Raw genomic sequence first — 21,035 nt, 5'->3', positions numbered from 1 at the left:
AAAATAATTAAACAATAGCAAGGCTTTTGCATAAAATCCACCTCCTGGTCAAATGATCTGAATTTTCAGTAGGCTGATCAGAGGAAAAGTGCCAGAGAGGAACCATGCTAATAATAAAACAAGCTGCAGAAACTTTCCTTGCTTATCTGCTTGGCAGTTACAGGTTTGTGAGTCCCGTGATGACTTGTTTTACACACAAAACAGAAATAAAAGCAGCAGGCTAAGTAGGATAGTGATGACTGCTAATATCTTTAACAAGAGAACTTCCCAAATGCAGATGATGCGGTGTACATTTCCTCCATGGCTTTTAGTGATCAGCAGAGAAGAACAACAATGCTCAAGCCATTTTCCCTGATGTTTTTTCTGTGATTCACTTAACGAAAAGTAAGCTCAATCAAATGGATACGACTGGCAGATTTCAGAAAGACTGCAACATAAGAAGCTCAGGAGATATGCACTTCATTTAAAGAGTGGTCTTGTCTTGAATTATCAGCAAAGATCTGATAGCTCTAGCCATTAAAAAGCCCCTACAGGATTGCAATAAAGTGTGCTGTATATAAACATATATACACAGTATATAAGTCTGTGTATGAATCTAATTTACATCTTTACATTCTTTAAATTTACATCTAGAGTGGCAGATAATTCTCTGTATAAAGCACACTTTTCACATCTTGTCCACAGAATGACGTTTTCTGACGACTGAATCGAACAGGTCATTTTTGGAAGTTAGGACAATTTCTCGGCAGGCCTTTCCTTTTGTGTTGTTGAACCTGATGTTAAAAATGAGCTAAGAACTACCTCGTAGCGGCACATTCAGGATTTTCAAAAATCCATCTGTGGAAAATAGATACAAATAAAGAAAAAAGAAAAGACGGAGGAAGAAAAGAAAAAAGGAAAGGAAAGGGAGAATTACTCTTGAAACAAACGTTTCTCCACTGGGGAGAAATTAAGCACTGTTGTACAGACAGCAGCAGTGATTCAGTTTTCAGTATCAGCTACTTTCATTGTGTTACTTCATTAGGACATGAAGTTCCTCGCAATTTGTTTCCTCTCACAGCCAAACACCAGTGTCTCAATAACACTTTTGTCTTTATATATCTCGGCTCATCCGTGTGTTTCTACCCTCACAACCCGAAAACGGTGGACCAGTGGCCCGTGGGGATCGCAGCACTTCATCATAAGGAACCATTTTAATACATGGATGCACCCAGCAAGTTGTGTCCAGTCTAGGGGAATCTCTTAGCCAGCTTCCGCTATGTCTCAAACAGGCTTCTCATAAAATACACACATCGACTGGAAGGTGCGCTGAATTCAGTTGGAGTTAAAACCGCTGCGGTGATCTGGTTTTATTCCAGTGAGAGTTTTCATTCAGTTCACCTTTACAGCCTTTCTTGAGCAATGAGTGTGTGTTTGCTGATGGCAGGAGAAGGCATTTTTCTCCACAATCCAGGATTAATCATCAAGTGGGCTATTTTCGGAGATCGAGAACACAAACCTAGAATGTTAAAATAAATAAATAAAAATTAGATAGCTTTAATATTACATTTCAAGTCTGCATTTTTACTCGCTGTTCTTCAAATATTGGTCATGAGAGCTTTCTGACATTTTTGTTTTATTTGAAATTAAAATTGTAAAATCAAAACAGCTTACCGAGCCGTCAGAGGCACTGGCACCAACTTTGTCTCCGGTGCTGTTCCAGCACACCTCGAAGATGCCACCAGTACCCCTGTAGCTGTGCACCAAGGCTCCAGTCTGAAACAAAGCCACAAACAAATGATGATAAATGACAATTAATTGTCTCTTCTCTGTCGTTTGGCACAGTATAAATTCCAGTCCGGCTCTTACTGTAGTGTTCCAAATGTGGACACATTTATCAAAGGAGCCGCTGGCTAGGTGTTTGCCATCAGGGCTGAAGGCCACGCTGTAGACCGGTTCCTGGTGCCTGGTCAGTGTATGAATACAAACCCCTCGTTCAACATCCCACAGTCGCACTGTAGAGTCAAAAGAAGCGCTGTGTGGAGAACAGAGGATAGGAATCAGATGGTTAAGCAGCATCAAAACATCCTAATAATCAGTTTCTTCAATAAATGCTAGTTTTTATTTCCACTGCTTTATATTGCAAAGGAAGTTACGGGAAAAAAAAGGGGGAAAATCCATTATTGAAAGCTACCCATTTGCATCATTTCAGTTTTTAAAGGCCATGTCCTAACTTATTTCACATTGCCTGTTATATCAAACTCTAAATTTACTGAAGATGAAAGTAAATGCAGAATAATTGTGCCAGATGTGCAAGGATGTCATTACGCACCGTGGACATTCACAGTATAGAAACTAGGAAATATATACATGCATGCACATCTGTGTCCGGGTGAAATTTTGCCTGAGACATAGTTTCTTCTCGTTAAGAAGCATCGGGGCTTGTGGCCTTCGCAAACACATCTATAAGGTTCAACATACACACAGCTCATAGTGAACACAACAAGCCAGGACTTCATTAAAAGTTGACCCGTGTGATTGGCAGCCGTGTATGGTATTGAATGTGAGTTATATATAGTCAATCTCCTACCTGGCAAGCATGATGTTGGCGTTGGGGTTATTTGTGCTGGGGCCTGTGGGGCTCCACTTGATAGTGTAGATTTCTTTACTGTGAGCCTGGAGGTCATGGACACATGACTCCTGCTTCATACTCCAAATCTGCACGTGAGGGGATTGGCAAGAGCAAAGTATGTATGAATACAAATCAATGTGTTTGTTTTCTTTAACCTCCAAGACCGGAGACTAGTCTTACCTTTAAGGTCATGTCATCCGAGCAGGAGGCAAGCAGCATACCTGATGGGTCCCACTTAATGGCATTAACTTCATTCTGCAAAACAACGCTCATTAGCATGTATGCTGAAGTAGAACTAAAGTTAGTGTGCGAGATGGGGTCAGAAAAGCTGCTCACCGTGTGGCCCTGGAAAGTCTTGAGGGGGCGGTCGCTGCCAAGTCGACATACGTGGATGCACATGTCTGTGCTGCAAGAGGCAAACGTGGTGTTGTTCTGCCAGTCAACATCCAGTGCTGGGGCTGTGCACAAATCCATACTCATTAAGGTTGCACGATCACAACTGAGCAGCAGTCACTTTGTATCATATTCATTATCTATAACAGTCATTTATCTGGATACATGAATTTGCTTTACCTGAGTGGAAAGGGAACTGCTGTTTGGCTTCTCCTGTGTGTGCGTCCCAAATGATTGTCGTCTGGAAAAGTTACAATTGCATTTTAAAACACAAGCTCAACTTTTCTGCACAAATGCGCATGCCTCATCTGTCGTTCGATGGTCCATAAACCCATCGGCAGTTAATGTCACCGACTCAGTTTTTATTTGCTTAACCTTTCTTGGTAAAGTTTTACTCCATTCCATTTGAATAAATGTCTGTTGTGCTATAAAAAGACAAATTAATCTTAAAAGACAGATAAGAAAATTGAATGTGTGAGCCAAAAATTTCAAGTTTCTTTCCCTGTTTTTATACTGTTAAGAATTTTAGGTTATGGATATGAGAAAATGATATGTCAGAGATTTAGTCTTTGTCTGATAAGCAAAAAAAGGCTGGTTTGACACAAAAAAAAGCAAACAAAACCCCCCAAAACATAAGGATATTGTTAGTGAAAGACAAATCCACGCCTGGGGATCTTTAGGAGTACCTTATCTACACCAGCGCTGAGAATACAGTTCCCCTTCTTGTTCCACTTGAGTGCAAATATGGGCCCTTTGTGTTGACCCAGTGTGCTTGCCAGATTTCCTAATGGATAAGAGTAATATCAGTTTCTCTTAGAAAAGATCCCTCACAAAATTGTCACGAAGGTTGCATTTTTCACATCAACAATGCCAAAAAAATCTAATGGCAAAAGAAACAACAATGTGTGACAATGATGGAGGACATACCATCCTTTGTCCATATCCTGGCAAATCCATCATACGAGCCCGTTGCCAGGAGAGTCCCATCACTCTGTTGGACGACAACATAACAGAACTGTTACCTGACGGCACTGCCTGTTTACCAGATGGTAAAGGTACGAGAGGAAAGATGTGATGTATGATCTGAAACCTACATTCCAGTCTAGGGAGGTGACGTCTTTGTTGCTGGGGACATCCTGGCCACCTTCTCGGATACAGTGGCGCAGCACCAGCTGGGTGGAGATTGAGTTATTATTCTCGTTCAGGTTCCAGATCCTGGCAGTGGAGTCCCCCGAACTGAACCAATCAACATAACAGGAGGCGGTCAAATGATTGTGGAAATACAACCTATCAGCAGTGTTTTTTTATAAAGCTAGATGTCTTACACCACAGCATAATTACAATACAGTACGATTCATGCAGGATGAATTAAGATGTGTTTCAGCACAGACAGGGACTGACCCTGAGGCCAACAGATCGCTGACAGGGTTCCAGGCACAGATGAAAACTTCAGACTCGTGGCCTCGGAGTACTGTAGCTTTACTGGCTGGTATCTCAACATCCACATCCATCTCCATAGGCTCACTGTGGTTATCTGAGGAGTGGACAGATACATATTTTATGTACATTAACATACACGCAAAACATAGATTTGCCTACAATTCTCAGCAAGTTTTAAGCATTCTGTAGATTTACCATTAATGTTTACAGTATTTAGTTTAGACAATTATCAAAGGAGGTGAATATATTACTTTTCAAGCAACAGGGGGCCAACAAAGAAAATCAGTAATCTATTCTAAAAAGTCAACTAAAGTATATATTGATGTGCTTCAACTACTATGACATCTCTAATTTTAAAAGCAACTCTCAAGCTGTTATATTCCAGTAAGAAAACTCTGACCTATGCATCACATATTACTTCACACGTGTGTTGGGCAATGGAAAATGACTATCACTGCTACAGACATAACTGAATATACAGTAACTGACTGTGAGCTTGACACACATCTGTAACAAAATGAGGTCACATTAACAGACCTCAGAAATGTATTACATGAGTCACCATTTCTGTCATGACTCAGATATTTGGGTTAAAGTTAAGAGACAAAATGTGGTGACTGTAAGCTGCGACCAACGACATTAATGTTCAACTTACTCATGCTGTGAGTACCATTCTCCTCGCCGTTGACAGTGGCTTCTCCATTTTTTGGCGCATTGGACTGGATTCCAGAGGTTGAAGCTGCTATGGTACAGGTGGTCTGCTGCTGGGCTAGTCTGTCGCGGAAGGCCTGCTGCCGCGTCTGCACCACATCTGGCATCACCGCGTCAATGAGCGACAGTGACTCAATCGGCCGACCATCAAAGACCGTGCCGTCCTGTCATCACAAGAGGAGTTAAGAACGCATCGTGGAGGGGTGTGGTTTTTAATTAGTGACTCGTCTCATTTCCCTGATAATCGTCAATTACAAAGGTGAAGAGTGCTTCCTAATTGGCAGCCTAATACAAACACACTTCAGGGTTTCTTCCAGTACAAGACAACATAAATGTGTGTGTGCGTGTGTGTGGGGGGGTGGGGGGTAAGCACTTGCAGTTACCCTAGCAAGTCGGCATTGAGATCAAAGTCTGTCTTTGTATCATTAAGCAACAGAAGACATCTGTGGGAGTCAGTAACAGCAGGTCCCAGCCCTCACCTCATTAATGCTGATTTCTGCCTCCACATACTGGAGTCCTTTCTGCAGGATAGAGATAAGAGCAGCAGGGGGCACTAGTGTTCCATTGATGTTGGATTGGCTGATGTGGCTCTCAATGCCAAAGGTGAATGCTGAGTGGGAGAAACCTGAAAACAAAACACCATTCACATTCATTAACAGCAGAGTGCCAAGCACAAGATGTGCACAAACACAACACAAATATTCAAAGAAAAGTCTTGTCTGATCCAATCAAAGCTAAGAGTAATTGAATACAACAACAAAATGGAATAACAAGCATGACATTTGAGAGTACAATAAGGCATGCCAATTTTCAGTGTTGACCTCTCAGAGCTGCTAGTAGCTTGTACACTGCCAGATGGCTTCAGACAGTCTCAATAAACAGTAATAAAAGAAAACAGCTAGGGTTTCGGGACTGATCCAGATCACATGGTGCTTACATCCTAAATTTACAAAAAAGAAGAAAAAAAAAAGACATTTGAGAGGCAAACCTGACTCTTGGAGATATCTGTAGACCAAGAAGTTCACTTCGTCGCTGGTAATACTCATCTTAGCCCAGTGAAAGGAGGAGGTATGTTGGAAGGCTGAGCTCACTCCTGAGAAGAGATCAAAATTGGGAGCTGAGATGAATATTTAGGTCTGTGCTCTGGCATGTGACATTTACAAATCCATAGTTTTATTGACCCGAATGGCATTTGGCATCTCCTACTGGTAAAAATAGTTACACAATGTGTCTTTGCATAGTGATACAGCTATGCGCAGACAAACAAACACACGCACGGGAAAGCCCTCACTTCCACTTCCTGTTAGTTCATTCACACTCTGGTCTTAACCACTACTGCATGAGTCGATCCTCTGATGTTGTTAAGCGCTGGATTAGTTCCTCCCAAAAATCTACATTCAGAACAAAAAGCAAGTAGATGGAATAAGCTTTGATTTTAGGATATCAAGCATGACTCTACTGCCCATCTAGTGACTTACAATTAATCATAGCAGCCCACCTAACCTTCCAGTTTAAACAAATACAAGTATTTAACAATACTTACATTAACAATTAAATCAAAATGAAGGAGTAACATTGTTAATTCTAACAATTTTTGTCCTCAGGCTGATGAATGTTGCTGTACTGTTCATAATCTTCCACATGCTTTACAAGAACAGAGTAAATAAAGCTGGAAAAAAACCTTGTATATACACCCACAGAAACAATGTAAACACACACAAATTTATAGTAAATACCACAAGAACGAAAATGTCAGAGCAGCAGACAACAAAGCAAAGGAACCAAATTAAATCTGGGAATGCACAAAGACACACATCTAACCATTTCCTGCTCTCCCAATAAGAGGTAAACAGATGGACATTTCGCCATAAAGAGACATAAAGGGATGCTGTCAGCTATGAAGACTGCATGGCTGTCCAACTTTCATTCCATACACTATCCAGGCCCACTCAAGATTCCCTTTGGTAGCATAGCAACAAGAGAGATCGAGCAAAATAGACAGAGCGGTGTTGTCCCAATTACCAGTGGGCATAAAGCCAGAGGGCTTGAACATTTTACTCAACATGAATTATTCACTCTTTCACCTTGGTATATTCTTTCAAATTGGGTCTACCTTTGTTGTAGCCCCATAGAGATGCTGAGGACTGGAATAATAGCTACCTCTAACTGGTGCAGCAAGCTGCTTTTATATTTTTGAACATAAAAGACTATGCCATTATACTAGGAGCAAAGACGCTCGCAACTGCAAAACATATAAGTGAATGTCAGAAGCATTACATGGACAACAGTTTTATTCTCATTTCCTCGATTGCTGAAGCATATGATAATGACAGACACATTTCACTCAAGGTAAGAGTTCTTTTGCCCTCTTTTTCCAAAGAATAAACAATGCTAAGCTTGTCTACCTTCATCGATGTACCCAGTTCTGGTCACAGCCCTCATGTTTCCCCTTTAGCTAATTAGCTTACATATGGGACTAAGACAGACTAGTCACATCAAAGTGTTCAGCCACTGCTCCCAGGGCCACTATAGCTACATACCAAACAACTGGCAACATTATTAAATGAGAGTCTAGAGAGAGAGATGCTGGTCTCATCAGCAGCACCAATAAAGCCTCTATCAGATGGGCACATGATGCAACCGTCCATTACACAACACGCTCGGCATTCAAGACTCCTTTGACTAAACACTGGGCCTAACCAGAGAAGATGCCAACTTCTGTCCTGCAAAGGTTTATCAGTTCAGATGAACTCAGATAAGCACAGAAAAAACATGAGACATTCAAACTGATCGTATGCTTACAGGGTCGTAGGATTTGTAGGACTTATTAGAGGGCTGTCTAATGTGCTTAGCAACATGCAAATAAAATCAAAGACATTGTTGACTGATCGTAAACCACACGGCTTAGTTTGAGATAGAAATCTGATTCATGTCACTTATTGCACAGGTAAGAGAAAAATACTCAACAATGAAACACGTAACCCTACTTTGTGAAATGCTTTCAGTCTCTCAGCTGGCAGATTTGATTAATGTCCTATCAATCAACGGAAACAAAGCAGCAAATTGCACTCCAGCAAAACCAGTCTTCATGTGACAAATACACATACGAGAAATCGGATGACGCATCTGAAATACAAATCAGCGTGTGAGCAACAGTTACAGAAGTACCCATCTGTTTTCTATATTAAGCTACAATTATCATCTTAAGAGTTTCCTGTCTTCACTTCGTCTTAGAGACGGTATTAAAACAGACAAAAAAATAAAACCACATCACAACGAACATGCCTGCATGGTGATATTGACACCATTTACAGGCGGAAGAAAATATAGCTCTACAATCGTATCAACTCTGTCAAATGGAAAACATGTGACTGCAAAGCAAAATAAATAAATAAATAAATAAATAAAAAGGGAAATTGCTAGAGTTGATAAAAATCACCTAATGTGTCAATTATGAGCATCCCTGCTGAGGACATCAGGCTCACTGCAGCCACTCTCACTATATTGCCTCTAAGACGACGCCCTCATAATCCACCTTTGACCATCCCACTAAACCAAACAAAGCCTGCTTAATGCCTCCTTAGTGTTCACATAGCACGTCATTGTTTCTGAAATCATGATATGTTAATGCGAAGTGATGTGCTAATGTGAATTCATGTGCATATCCCTGTATACCAGCACACTATGACCCAGACCTCAATTCAGCTCTCTGATTTCTGCTCAATTTATGGTCGTGCGTGGATGTCAAGTGTAGCTCTACGGCTACACAGATAACACAATTACTGGATTGAAACCAACGCAGATGCTGGAGTGCAGTCCTTCAGAAAGCCAACAGTATGTTGCCTGACTGATGACATTACAAGATTACAGGTTTAAAGCCAACTGGTTGAAAAGCTGATTAAAACAGGAAAGTGTGAGTGGTGAGTGTGCACCACAAAGAAGAAGAATCACAAAATTACAAATTAATACATAAATAAGAAGCACACATTAAAAACATCAACAATGGCTGCAGAGAACAGTCTATACATTTAAATTATGAATTGTGTCTTCTCTGCAACAGAGCGAAAGCCAGAGAACCAACAAGAGCCAAAACTGAACAAAGTAGCACACATTACTGGCTGTTCCACATATCTGACAGTGTCCCCAAGTGACACAGTGGCAACATGTAGACACGGGTCTGGTTAGCTCTGTGCAGCAACAGCACAATACTAAAGCAATATTGTGCCAGGACTGTGCCTCTGCTGCTGGCTAAAAAAACGCGACAACAATGCCCAGCAATGCTGTGGCTGAATGCTTTGAGATATTTTCAGTGTTGAAATAGACAACTTAGACTTTTGCCAGTATGTTTTTCTGCCCAGTTACTGCATAGTTGGTTTATTTAACAGGTACTACAGCTTTGGATTTGATCTTATCATAGCATATAATGTGAATGTAGAAATAGCAGGTACTAGCTGATACTCAAAGACTCACAAGAAATCTGAAACTGGATGTCTGATATAAGAACAGATGTCTCTTTTCTTTTCCTTTTTATTCTTTTTGCAGAAAGACCACGGATAGTCAGCACCTAACACTTCCCTCTACAGATGCTCTGTCGATAAATTAGTACATTCCTAAGAAACTGACATGACTAACATACGATGCAATTCACAGAAGGTGGCAGCGTTGGGGGAGGGGGAACTCAAATAGTCATGCTATGCTGTTACAGCGTTTTTCCAACTTCCTTGAGCTTCACATTTTGAACTGTGACCACAGAGGGATATCAGATGAAAGACTGGAGAGTGGTATGAAAGCTGGTCAAATCTTAATTTGTATGAAGTCAAATTTCAAATTAATTAATTAATTAATTAACTTTTTTTGGAAAAGGGGTGGTTATAAAGCTCGGAAACCTGCTTCAATACATAAACCAAGAGTTTTAAATATCAAGCTTCTCTAAACTGCGCAAAAACAGATCAACAACAAAATACTGATATTCCCCTTAAGGAAAATGAAAGGATTACATATGAAACCGTTTAAATGCAACTATTTAAGCATTTAAAACAGCATGTGTTGATTTAAAAAAATGTGCATAGATAGAAAAAAATTTCACAGCAAATCGAATAATACCTTGTGCAGAAATCTTAGATCTTTTCCTGTGAAAACCTTACTAAAAATCAAATCAAATGCTTTCTGAACATCAACATTTGGCTGTAAAATAATAATAATAATAATAATAATAATAATAATAATAATAATAAAGCACAGAAAAACACACATTCAGGCATCTCTTACACATGCAGGCTTGAATAGAACGATGTTATAAAAAAAACCCTGCATACCACGGACCCCATTTTCTCCTGAACAGTCAACTCCTGACAGATGTGCAAACAAGACCTGGAAACAGCAGCCATTTTCTCTTGAACTGCTCTGCTGAGTAAAACCCGCCTTTGAAGCTTCTGGTTTGGGCTGCAGTGGGGGGGGCAAAGGGGACAGTGGAAGGGTGCATTGTGATAATGATCCCCACACAGGTAATCACAACAACAACCATTTGTGCATTGTCCTTTGCCTTTCTCAGTGATTCACTAAATGACAGTCAATGTAGGTCGGCAAATGATGGGGGATGGTAGCCTTCGGTCTCTAGGGGAAACACTTCTCCCATGCTTGCTATGGGTGGAAACACTTAATGTTTACCAGGGGTGGCCAGCCAAGTGCAATGGAAGTCTGCAGGTTTTTCATTCCAACCAGTGACTACACCCACACATTACCACACCTTTGGATGAGTGCATCTCACACGTGAAATTACCTGTTACAGTAATGAGTTGCGGAAAAGAAAAAAAAAAATTTCTATAGGGTCTCCAACCATGCCTGGAACTACAAGGACTGGGCTACTAGATCTTTCAGCATGATGAGTCATGAGGCTGAAGCGGCTGGCATAGTTGTGTGACCACTGCAGCTTCTGTCTGCCTTTTTTTTGTTCTTTTTTCCTTTTTGAAGTCTACATGCAAGCATGTCTGCATAGGTTGTATACCCATACACCTTCACTCTGTGTAACCAAATACATTTGCAAATGGACACAAACATGATACCATGAATCCCACATAACACATTAATGAGGGCATTCAGTCCCACTAGAGCTTCATCAAACACACCCAATCCTATGATCCTCGCAAAATTACAAGTCAAATTTGTACTCCTTATTAGACACGGCAATATGAGTGAATTTGCAATCACAAGAAAGACACTGGAAAAGAGGGTTTCTCCCTGGGAAATAATTGGAAAATGGCAACAGACTAAGGATCACTGATGGAGCCAACATAATTGTTTCCATTCAGGACCCAAGATCCACCCTCATGCAAAACTTGTCAACATCAAATAAAAATGTCATCTCTCAGTTGCATACGGGTGACATTTAATTTTCTCAGTTGAAACCAAACTAGTATTATAGTGTTCAAAGCAGGGAATTCCCAGGTGTCTTCTCTATTAGCGCAGACCCTAAATTTGTAACCATAAGAGAGCAAAATATCAATTATTTTAATAAACAGAGCATATGACTCAAAAGAAGATGAATCTGTATTTTCATCATCAAAGAGTACACTCTAAAACTGCTTTCATTTTATAACAGAAGAGGGCTAAAATGACTGATTATTTCTAGTAAAAACATCTAAATGAGATCATCCATCTCTCTCACACGTTACAAAATTATTAACTACTGTTAAGTCTAAATGTAGCATCTTTATTCCTTAAAAATAAAAAGTGCTATATTGCTCTAATCATTCTTAACAGCTTTTTATCCGCTACATGAAACAACCTGCCCACACCTAGGCACATTCTTGCCTAAATGATTTTGGTCATTTTGGCTGATGACAGATGCATCATTTTGTCATGCAAGTACAACAAATTATTGCATATATTAAAATGTTACTATATTGGATTAGTTTAAAAGCATACAGCATGGAACTGGAAATAAATCTGATTACTGACAAGCTACACTGAAGACAAAATAACCAGGTTACTGGTAAGCTATTAATTTGGCGTCTCCAGATAAGCTTCTTTCATACATACATACATTCACATGAGCGTATCGAGAACTAGTCACTGTAGGGCATGCCTGTGTATATGGCTTTGTGGGGGTGGGTGGCAAATAAGTACATTGTGTGGAGGAGATTCTGGGACACAAAGGTTTTTTTTTTTCTCCCTTCATGCTGAAGGCAGCACACAAACAACATAGAAATCCACCTTTCCCATCGCTCAGTTAGAACTTCACAAATTTATGTGGTTTTACATCTAGGCCAGTGCATACCAAGCGAAGCGGAGAGTGAATTATCTGCACGTCTGATAATAAACGCCTAAATGAATAATGAATAGAGCATTTGGAAGTGTTTTGGCTGTGTTGACATTACGCAAATGCGGCCATTGTCTACACCACTGACAGGAACTGAAAGTATTACATCTCTATGGGAGTGTACAGTATGTCTTAACAAGCTTTTGCATAAACACTATTTCACTACCCGAAAAAAAAAGTAACCATTATAGTGTTTGTGTATTTATTCAATAGTAATAAAGAATCCTTAACAAGTTAGTAGTCATTTCAGAAGCCTCTGCAAGGCATTTCTTTTTCTTCATCAAAATGAGGATAGCACAAATGAGCTGTAAACACCGAGACACACCAGTGTGGGCAATACAAGTGTTGCTATGGTGACCAAAGGCTCATGCTTCTCCGTCAACAGCTGCTCATGCCACCCTAAATACCCCCACTCTCCTTGAGCTTTCCTTCCATCTGACATCAGGGTCAAGCAAACAAGTCAGAGAAGCGTGCTGAAAAACTGATCTTCATTCTAAGCCATCTCACGGCTGCTTCTTTAGCCAGCATTTACACCGTGTAACACAAACACCAACACACCAAAGATTTCCCTCTGTCTGTGTTCTCCACACAGCATCTTCCATGCTGAACAACTGACTGCACACGAGCAATAAAAGTTTGGGACATTTTAGGGTTTCCTCTTGCAACCGCATGAGTATATGGGTCATGGAAATACACACAATTATAGACAGTCACAGAATACTACTACCACATTTTACAGAAGTACATTCATTTTTGCTTCTTGGCCAAAACTATGAAAATGTCTTTTTGCGATATCCTGTTGCAATTTTAAGCATAAACGAAGAAAACAAAAAACTAAACACTGCTATTGCTGTGTAAAAAAAACTGATCTTAAATACTGTTGCATATACATCCAGCTGCTGCATGATGCACTTAGCCTCCCCTCAACTCTATTCTGTTTTTTTGAATGCCTTTATTAAGGCTTTCAGTTGGCGTGCATTTAAATGTCAGAGTTGCATGCATTAACTTTCTGCCTTCTACCATCTGTAGTTTGTGCTTCTTTGTTCCTCTACATGTCCTCTCTCATTGTGTCTTTCTGCCGGTATCTCTGGACTCAGAGCTGCACACTCCTGGTCTTCAGATACAAGCCCTCTGAGCTCAGTGTTTGTTGTTTCCCTGTGGTCTTCTTTTCTATCTTCACTTCTAGTGTCAAGCTCGATGGTTGCCTTCTCTTTTGAAAGGAGCTTTCCCCCCTCCATCCCCACTGACACCACATGCTTGCTCAAAGAGAATCACTGGGTTTCTCTCTGTGGTATTGTAATTAGGGCTGGGCCATATCATACCATTCACGGTAATACCGGTATAATGTTGGGCAATGACAAGAAAATGAAATATCACAATAGAATATGGGTAAAACGCGCATGCGCAGTGCCTTTGTTTTCATATGCACATGGTGAAAAAGGCACGGCGGCGATGGAGAATGACAAGGGCGAAAGCGGATCGTTGAATGAAACGGATGAACCTGAACTGGTTTGTAAAAATGCTGCAACTTCAGTGGTGTGGAACTGGTTTAGCTTTCGTCTGTCAGATACACAACAAAGCACTATTTTTGGCAGAGCATGCTAGTGGACCGTCATTATTACCGTGTTTTTTGGGAAATACGGCACACTTAAAATCAATCCTTTGATTTTTCTGAAAATCGACAGTGCCACTTATAATCCCGTGTGCCTTATGTATGAATTCTGGTTGTGTTTACTGACCTCGAAACGATTTTATGTCGTACACGGTGCTCGAAAATCTGTCAAATGTTTTAGTACGACTTTGCTAAACTACGAAGCCGCACCGCTTGATGGATTGTCGGAGCATTACGGCGGATGGATACGTACGGTGCTTCAACATAATATTACCGTATTGCATGTGTATAAGCTCTTTTTATGTTTTGTGGATATTATACTTCGTTATGCTGAGGATATGTCAGCCAGTTTTCACTGGAAATGCCTTTTGGTTAAACTGTCAGCAAGGAATTTGCATTTGTACTGTTACATTTTTATATAACTTTAATGCATAAAACAGCTGCTTGTTTAAGTGAAAATACATTCATGTTTTTTTTTGCACTAATAAAATTGTGGAGTTGTAAAGTATTTTGTCTAGTGTCAATTATAGTCAGTTACATCGTTATCGGAAATTTTCAAATCTATATCGTGATAAATATTTTTGGTCATATCGCCCTGCTCTTAGTATAATGGCATAAAAATGGCACTGGTGTGATGCTCGAGCCATACTGCCTGCCTCAATCTCTGCATATAGCTACCTCACTGAACAGCTGTTGTCCACAAAGACAGTGCTGCTGTTGCAGCACCCCTATTGCCAGCCCACAGAGAGAGCAAGAGAGATACCTTTCACCTTAATGCAGGGTTTCCAACATTGTGGTACATGGCTGACAGCCCACCTGGCCCAAGCACCTACACACCACCTCCACAAATAAAATGGAAATCACTTATTATGAGGTGGATGTTGGCTAGTTGAATGAACTAACCTACATAACATGAGGCTGTCAACAAGTAGTCTAAATTGGATTATATAATCAATATAATCTAACTATAAAATCATAAAATACATACAAATAAATAATATTCTTTGGAAAAACAAAAACGACAAGCAACACTGTTGTGCCATTTGTCTTATCTTGCAAGCCACACAGAATGCAATGCAGAGTTTCTACCAGTAAAGTTTTTAGACCCAGCAGCTGGGAACAGGACCGTTAATGTGGAAATATTTACCCACAATGTTGCACAGTGGCAGAGTGGAAACAGCAGAGCTGCTTGCTGCTTCAGATTTCAGACACACAGCTGCTGGTGCAAGGAAATACAGGGAGCAAACAATTAAGCCTTCCACAATAAGGTAAATAATGTGTTAAGTCACAACATTTCCCTGATTATTTTAATTTCGTTTTTCAAACTTCTTTATAGTTCTTCTAACTACTTCAGGCTAAATTCAGTCATCAGGATCCTTACATTTTGCACTACACCAGCAGACAGTCTAAAAGCATGGACAGAAGTTACAGCTTGTCACTATCAGTGACTGAAAATGAAATGTAAGTCCAGGGTCTGACAAGAGTGAATAATTCTGTAACAACCATGTGGTTTTGATGGCAGGGAGTTCACAGCTGAGCTCAAGTGTGATTTTCACTCAAATCAATCTAAAAATAAACAACTTTAAATAAAATAACTATGTAAGACATGATGTCTCCTTGTAGTGGTATGCCTGCTTGCAGACATGCTGCAGATACGTCTAATATGCAATAATGGTTTGAACCCGAGTGGATTTTGGTAAAGGAATAACGAAATGTCTTTTGGGCCAATTCTAACAGCCCTAACATAATCCTGTCCTTTTGAGAACTGTGGAATTTCAGTGTTACTGACAAAACCCAAGCATGCACACATACACTGCAGGGTTTCCACCAGCATACTGCAAACCCAGAAGCCCAAGCAACTGCAAAGTTTGAATTACAGCCTTTCAAGTGACTGGAATTATAAAGAGATTTTAAAAAACAAACAAACCAAAAACATACAGATGTTGATTTTTTTTTAAAATAAATAAAATATAATTCAGAAACAACTGTGAATCCATCATAACTAGGGGATTCTCTCACATATCAAATCGCAATATTCAATCAATATTTAAGCCCAGTTTCCAAACGGTGCACAAGTCTTTGTTAAATGATGTAGCAAGGAGTGGCTAAGATGATGATGACAAACTTTGCATGCATAACTACACTGATTGCTCCACAAAAGATAAGATAAGCTTACGTGGCTGACTCGGGATGAAGATTAAGACTTAGACAAAAACACAATATGACCATCAGTAAAGAACTTTCCCACTCTGGCAAGTATGTGCTTGCACAACTTCCTGAAAAGTCATCCACCAACTATTTCTTCATTCATCCTTCTAAAAAGTAACAAAAAACAAGAAAAAAAAATCAAGCAAGTCACACTTAAGAGATGTGATCATCTGCCTACAATTGAAAAGCGCTAAACATTAATACTTGTTTAGCGCTTAGATGCCTAAAGGGATATATACTTGCTCTACTTTTATTCTAAGTAGGGACAGAGGGAAGGCACCATAGGCTGTAGCTCACACAATGATAAACAGCACCACCCTAACACCAAATGATGTCCAAATAAATAACTACAGCCTTCAACTAGTCAGTACTTGTATGGCAGTTATTTTAGAGTAACCACCAGTGCACCAGTTGGCTGGTCGCCACTGAACACTGCATGTCTCTTTTGAAGGGAGAGAATGGCCCACCTTCCCCCATGGTCTATCATAAATAAATACTGCTACAGAAATATTTGGACAGCCCAGTGAAGAGATTTGCAGCACCACAAGGCTGACATACAGGACTTCCTTGCCCTACTTATGAAGAGGGAATACATTTCTGTTTTTAATACAGTGTCATTGCACTGTGGAGCTGACATTTTCTTACAGTAGTTAGATATAAATAAGTTAAAAAATAAAATAATAATTGAACTATTATGTTTCATAGACTGTAGGCCATGAGATGTTTTTTTCTTCTTTTAAACACAAGACCAGGTATTGCATGGAAGCTAAAAAGAACACCTTTCATCTCAGATCCTGTCACGAAGCAGGCTAACAATGTTATTTGGCTATGCCCCCTGAGGATTCAGTACAAATGGTAATTGTGTCAATTTATTGGAACGCCAAATAAAAAGACCAATAAATCCACTAAGAAAAGAAGGATTTAAAGTCTGTATCATTACTCATACTTTATAGAGTATTAATTCTAATGCTGAAGTAAACATTAGAGATTAATACAGGCAAAACATTGAAACTAAATCCTGGTGTTCTTTTACCAGGTGGCACTGAAGCTGTACCTTTTGTAACTACTGTAATTAGAGTTCAACACAACTCGTACAACCAAGGACAGGTTTTCACCGCACGGTAAGCAGTCTAGATTGGGTTATGGAGAAATTATTTTACATAGCGTGAATGATCTTAGTAAATTTGGCTGGAGTAGCATTTTAATTCAGCCTCAATAAAGTCACGGACAATCTCAGCAACAGCTTGCAAGTTTATTTACTTGAAGTCCAGCATTTGGGGTGTTCTGAATTCACTTTGCTGCTATTGCTCATCTCTCTTCCTGCGCTGAGTCAGTGACCCCAATTCTAAAGCAGTAAATCACATTAAACTGCAGCAAGACTTGAATCTCCTACATGTTCGCTGTTGTTGCAGTGTTGCCTACCCCTTACTTTATATTGAGTCATCACAGTTGTCTTCTACATTCCCACCAACTACTGGACTGAAGTGGAGCAACTGGTTGCAAAAACTGTTTAAGACACTCGTCACACCAGATCTTTAGAAAACAACACAGCACAAGAAAGTGCATTTAAACAACTCAATCTAAAAGAATATCCTGCTTGAAACTCAAACATTTTACACACCGGTCATACATGAGACCTTTTCTTTTTTTCCCTTACTCTTTGTAAGTGACATTACATAAACAATTAATGATAATCGGGCATTACTATCCAGTGTGCACACACTCCATATGTATGGTAAATTTGCAAGGTAAACTATTAAGCACATAAAATAAACTAGTCACAGTACAGGCTGGAAATGAGATTATAAGTGTCCGTTGTAGACGTGCACCTCCTTATAAATTAGGTCATCAATGAGGATTGGGAAGCTGCTAAACTGTAACCTCAAAAAAAAGTCTAGTCTCGTCAAAAAAAGAAGGAAGAAAAAAAACAGACTTCTTCATGTGAACTATGCCTCAAATTTCACAGGACCTTGGAAAAACCATTATAAAAATGGAAAATGCTAGAAAAGGAAGCATTTTTATAGACCTGGGTGTTCAGCAAATTCAAAATCATAAAAAATGTCTCCAAGTAAAAGTAGACATTCCTGCTGCTATAAATAAAAAATAAATAAAAAAGCAGAAACTCCTTGCTTTGAAAAGAAAATTCACTGGATGACACTAAGACCAACTGTGAAGTATGGTGGAGGTAGTATTATGGATTGGGACTGCATTTTTACTTCAGGGGCCACAATTAAGGCCCAACTGTGACATTTACTCTTACTGCTAGCAGTTCAAAAAGTGATAAACAAAACTGAGTTTAGCCTTCCATAACACTCCTAGTTTCTCATGTGGCCTCTTGGGAAAATTAATTGGCCACCCCGCCTTACAGTGCTTGAAGAAACAATGAAATTGACACAGTAATAAGAAAATTTACAAGAGAATGGCATGATTGATATCAACGACCTCAAGCTTAGGAGATGTTGGGTGATGACACAAGATAATCACCCAAAGCCAAAAAAAAAAAAAAAATGAACCAACAATGGAGAGGTTAAAACAGAAGAAAATTCCTGTTGTAGGGTGGCTGTCTTGGAGTCCTGCCCTAAAGGGAACTGACATGCTGTGGCATGGCTGTTCAGCAAAAAAAAAAAAAAATCCCAGAAAATATGTAACTCGTATTGAGATCAAATAACATTCAAATACTGCCACTAGGTCAACAAGAAATGGGAGCATCACATTGACATTACTTATGTGGGCCACTGAAGTAGAATCAGGTTACAAGAGAATTTAAATAGCAGGGGTTTTAGCCAGTCCTGGCATCTGAATCTTTTTTATATAGCAACATTAACTTTTTTTTTCTACTCTTGGTGAACCGTTACAAAAGCATGACTGGTCCACATGTAGTTTAGGCATAGAGCCTATCCTCTTAATTAAAAGAAGTCAATGTTTATCCTTGTTTTTAATTATCTTGGATATATTCAACTGGGAGAAGGCCAAAACTTGGAATAACCTGGATTAAGATGCACTTTGATTCTCTTAAGTCAGACAAGACTGTTGAAGCTGTATCCCATCATTCCAGGCACTATTTAGAGTCTTAAAAGGCAGGTCAAACCACGTTTCTCAATCTCTCATTTCTCTCCTAATGTAGTCTGTGCTTGTTGAGTGTTATGTAGACATGCATTATCACAATTTATATTCCTTCCTACACAGCAGAGTTTCTCTAAAAGCGTCTGCCTGTGCTGTGCTGCATGGTAGAAGGTCATAAGCTTAACAGTAACAATTTAAAACTGGAGTTATACAAGAGCATGAACTGGCCCTTGAAACTGGTGGCACTGTCTAGTACAGTTGAATTTCTCTCCCCTCCCCCACACATGCGCTTCCTAAGTCTGCATGACAATATAAATATGTATCATTCATGCTTTAGCTCAAACAAAATGACCTAAAGTGCAGCTTAATGTTGTTTGACTTCTGTAGCACATTTCCACCAAAGTAGACAAACTAATCAGTCACCACAATGGGACAACCTTGAACCTCTAAAACTTAAATCGGTTTAGTAAAAGTAGTCCACAGGTCGGCTACATAAGGTTAAGCATGAGTATGTTTCTTTAAGAAAAACAACAATGTAGCATAAAAGTAGGCTGTTTGAAAAATCATGAACAAAAGAGGCTAAATTAAAAGGCGCAAACGGGAATTTCAACACACGTGTGGAGTCAATGGGTGACTAAGCTTTGTGCCGGCAAGTATCCTCCTAATCAACGCCGTAATCACCAATTTCTCAAAGTCATTATCCTCTTCGCTTTTAACCCACATAAACACACAAGCAGCCTGAATGCAGTGCTGCCCAAAACAGTGCCACTCGACCTTTACTTAGCTTACCTTTTATTGTGAGTGAACTCGTGGTGTCCGCCGCCACCTCTTCCTTCTTCTTCCACAAGGAGAACCTCCAACTTCAGCGAGCTAGCTACGACTTTCCTCCCATTTTGATTACCGTCACATTTCAAGTTCCGACCGCGGGTGTGTGTGTGAGTGTGTGTGTGACTCACTGCCGGCTAAATTTGCTGTGCTAACAAAGCGTGTTCACCCAGACACGCACACACACACGCGCGCACACACACGCACAACTGGCGGTAAAGTTGGAATAAACCCGAGTTTCTGTGGCTGAGGCTGCAGGCTACTCTCTGTAGAGTTTCACCCTCACCGTTCACTGAGAACAGGAGCAGAAAGAGACAGCAGCGAGCGCTAAACGGCAGGGAGAGAGAGACGTACACACAGAAAAGGAGAGAGAGAGAGCGCGGGGGGACGGGGGCGGGGGGTTGAAGGCTAAACTGTCTTTAATAAACCTGACTATTATAAACACGATCTATTCTGGGGTTAATAATCCAGGGACTGTTTTATCTCATTTGTATCCGATTGGCCTAATTAGCCAAATCAATTTGTTAACACCTTATGGAAAATATAAAGATACACGTGCTGTCTGGAACCTATGTGTGCTATTAACGCATAACTACTGTATACTTTGTATATTTGCGCACGTGTGGATTGAGCAGAGCGTGTATTAAGTTTGACCCCCTCCTCCCCCCATATAGATTAGGCGGTATAATTAATACCATTAAAACATGGCTCTCGAGCTTAAGTGCACTATGATATCTTGTTTCAGTTTAAGGACAGTGCGCTGAGACTACAGTGTAGCATGTTGTTGCCTATCTGGCCTCTCGGGGGCTCTTCCCATCCCCCCACACACCGCTATTTTTCGCCTGCCTGGTCAC

General features: G+C 40.0%; 1 protein-coding gene across 1 annotated transcript; it reads right to left on the bottom strand.

Moving 5' to 3' along the window:
• Positions 1–7: 7 nt before the first annotated feature.
• On the bottom strand, positions 8–20,534 carry tbl1x (transducin beta like 1 X-linked). The gene is made up of 15 exons (XM_085136628.1): positions 20,146–20,534; positions 6,144–6,248; positions 5,635–5,780; positions 5,100–5,319; positions 4,406–4,538; positions 4,099–4,240; positions 3,932–3,995; positions 3,691–3,788; positions 3,185–3,245; positions 2,948–3,069; positions 2,792–2,866; positions 2,570–2,697; positions 1,849–2,014; positions 1,654–1,755; positions 8–1,498 (listed from the first exon to the last, which is right to left on the bottom strand). The coding sequence occupies exons 2-15, from the start codon at positions 6,199–6,201 to the stop codon at positions 1,472–1,474; spliced, it is 1,542 nt and encodes a 513-aa protein (XP_084992754.1). The 5' UTR covers positions 6,202–6,248; positions 20,146–20,534; the 3' UTR covers positions 8–1,471.
• Between the last annotated feature and the right edge of the window lie 501 nt (positions 20,535–21,035).

The sequence above is a fragment of the Neolamprologus multifasciatus genome, chromosome 16, assembly GCF_963576455.1.
Source record: "Neolamprologus multifasciatus chromosome 16, fNeoMul1.2, whole genome shotgun sequence".
NCBI lineage: Eukaryota > Metazoa > Chordata > Actinopteri > Cichliformes > Cichlidae > Neolamprologus > Neolamprologus multifasciatus.
This window is presented reverse-complemented; position numbering and strand designations above follow the sequence as displayed.

Coding starts and splice junctions, on each gene's coding strand:
- tbl1x (XM_085136628.1), bottom strand. CDS start 6,201: ATGAGTATTACCAGCGACGAAGTGAACTTCTTGGTCTACAGATATCTC. Junction 4,539..5,099: donor GAATGGTACTCACAGCATGA/GTAAGTTGAACA, acceptor TCCACTCCTCAG/ATAACCACAGTGAGCCTATG. Junction 1,756..1,848: donor TCCACATTTGGAACACTACA/GTAAGAGCCGGA, acceptor GCTTTGTTTCAG/ACTGGAGCCTTGGTGCACAG.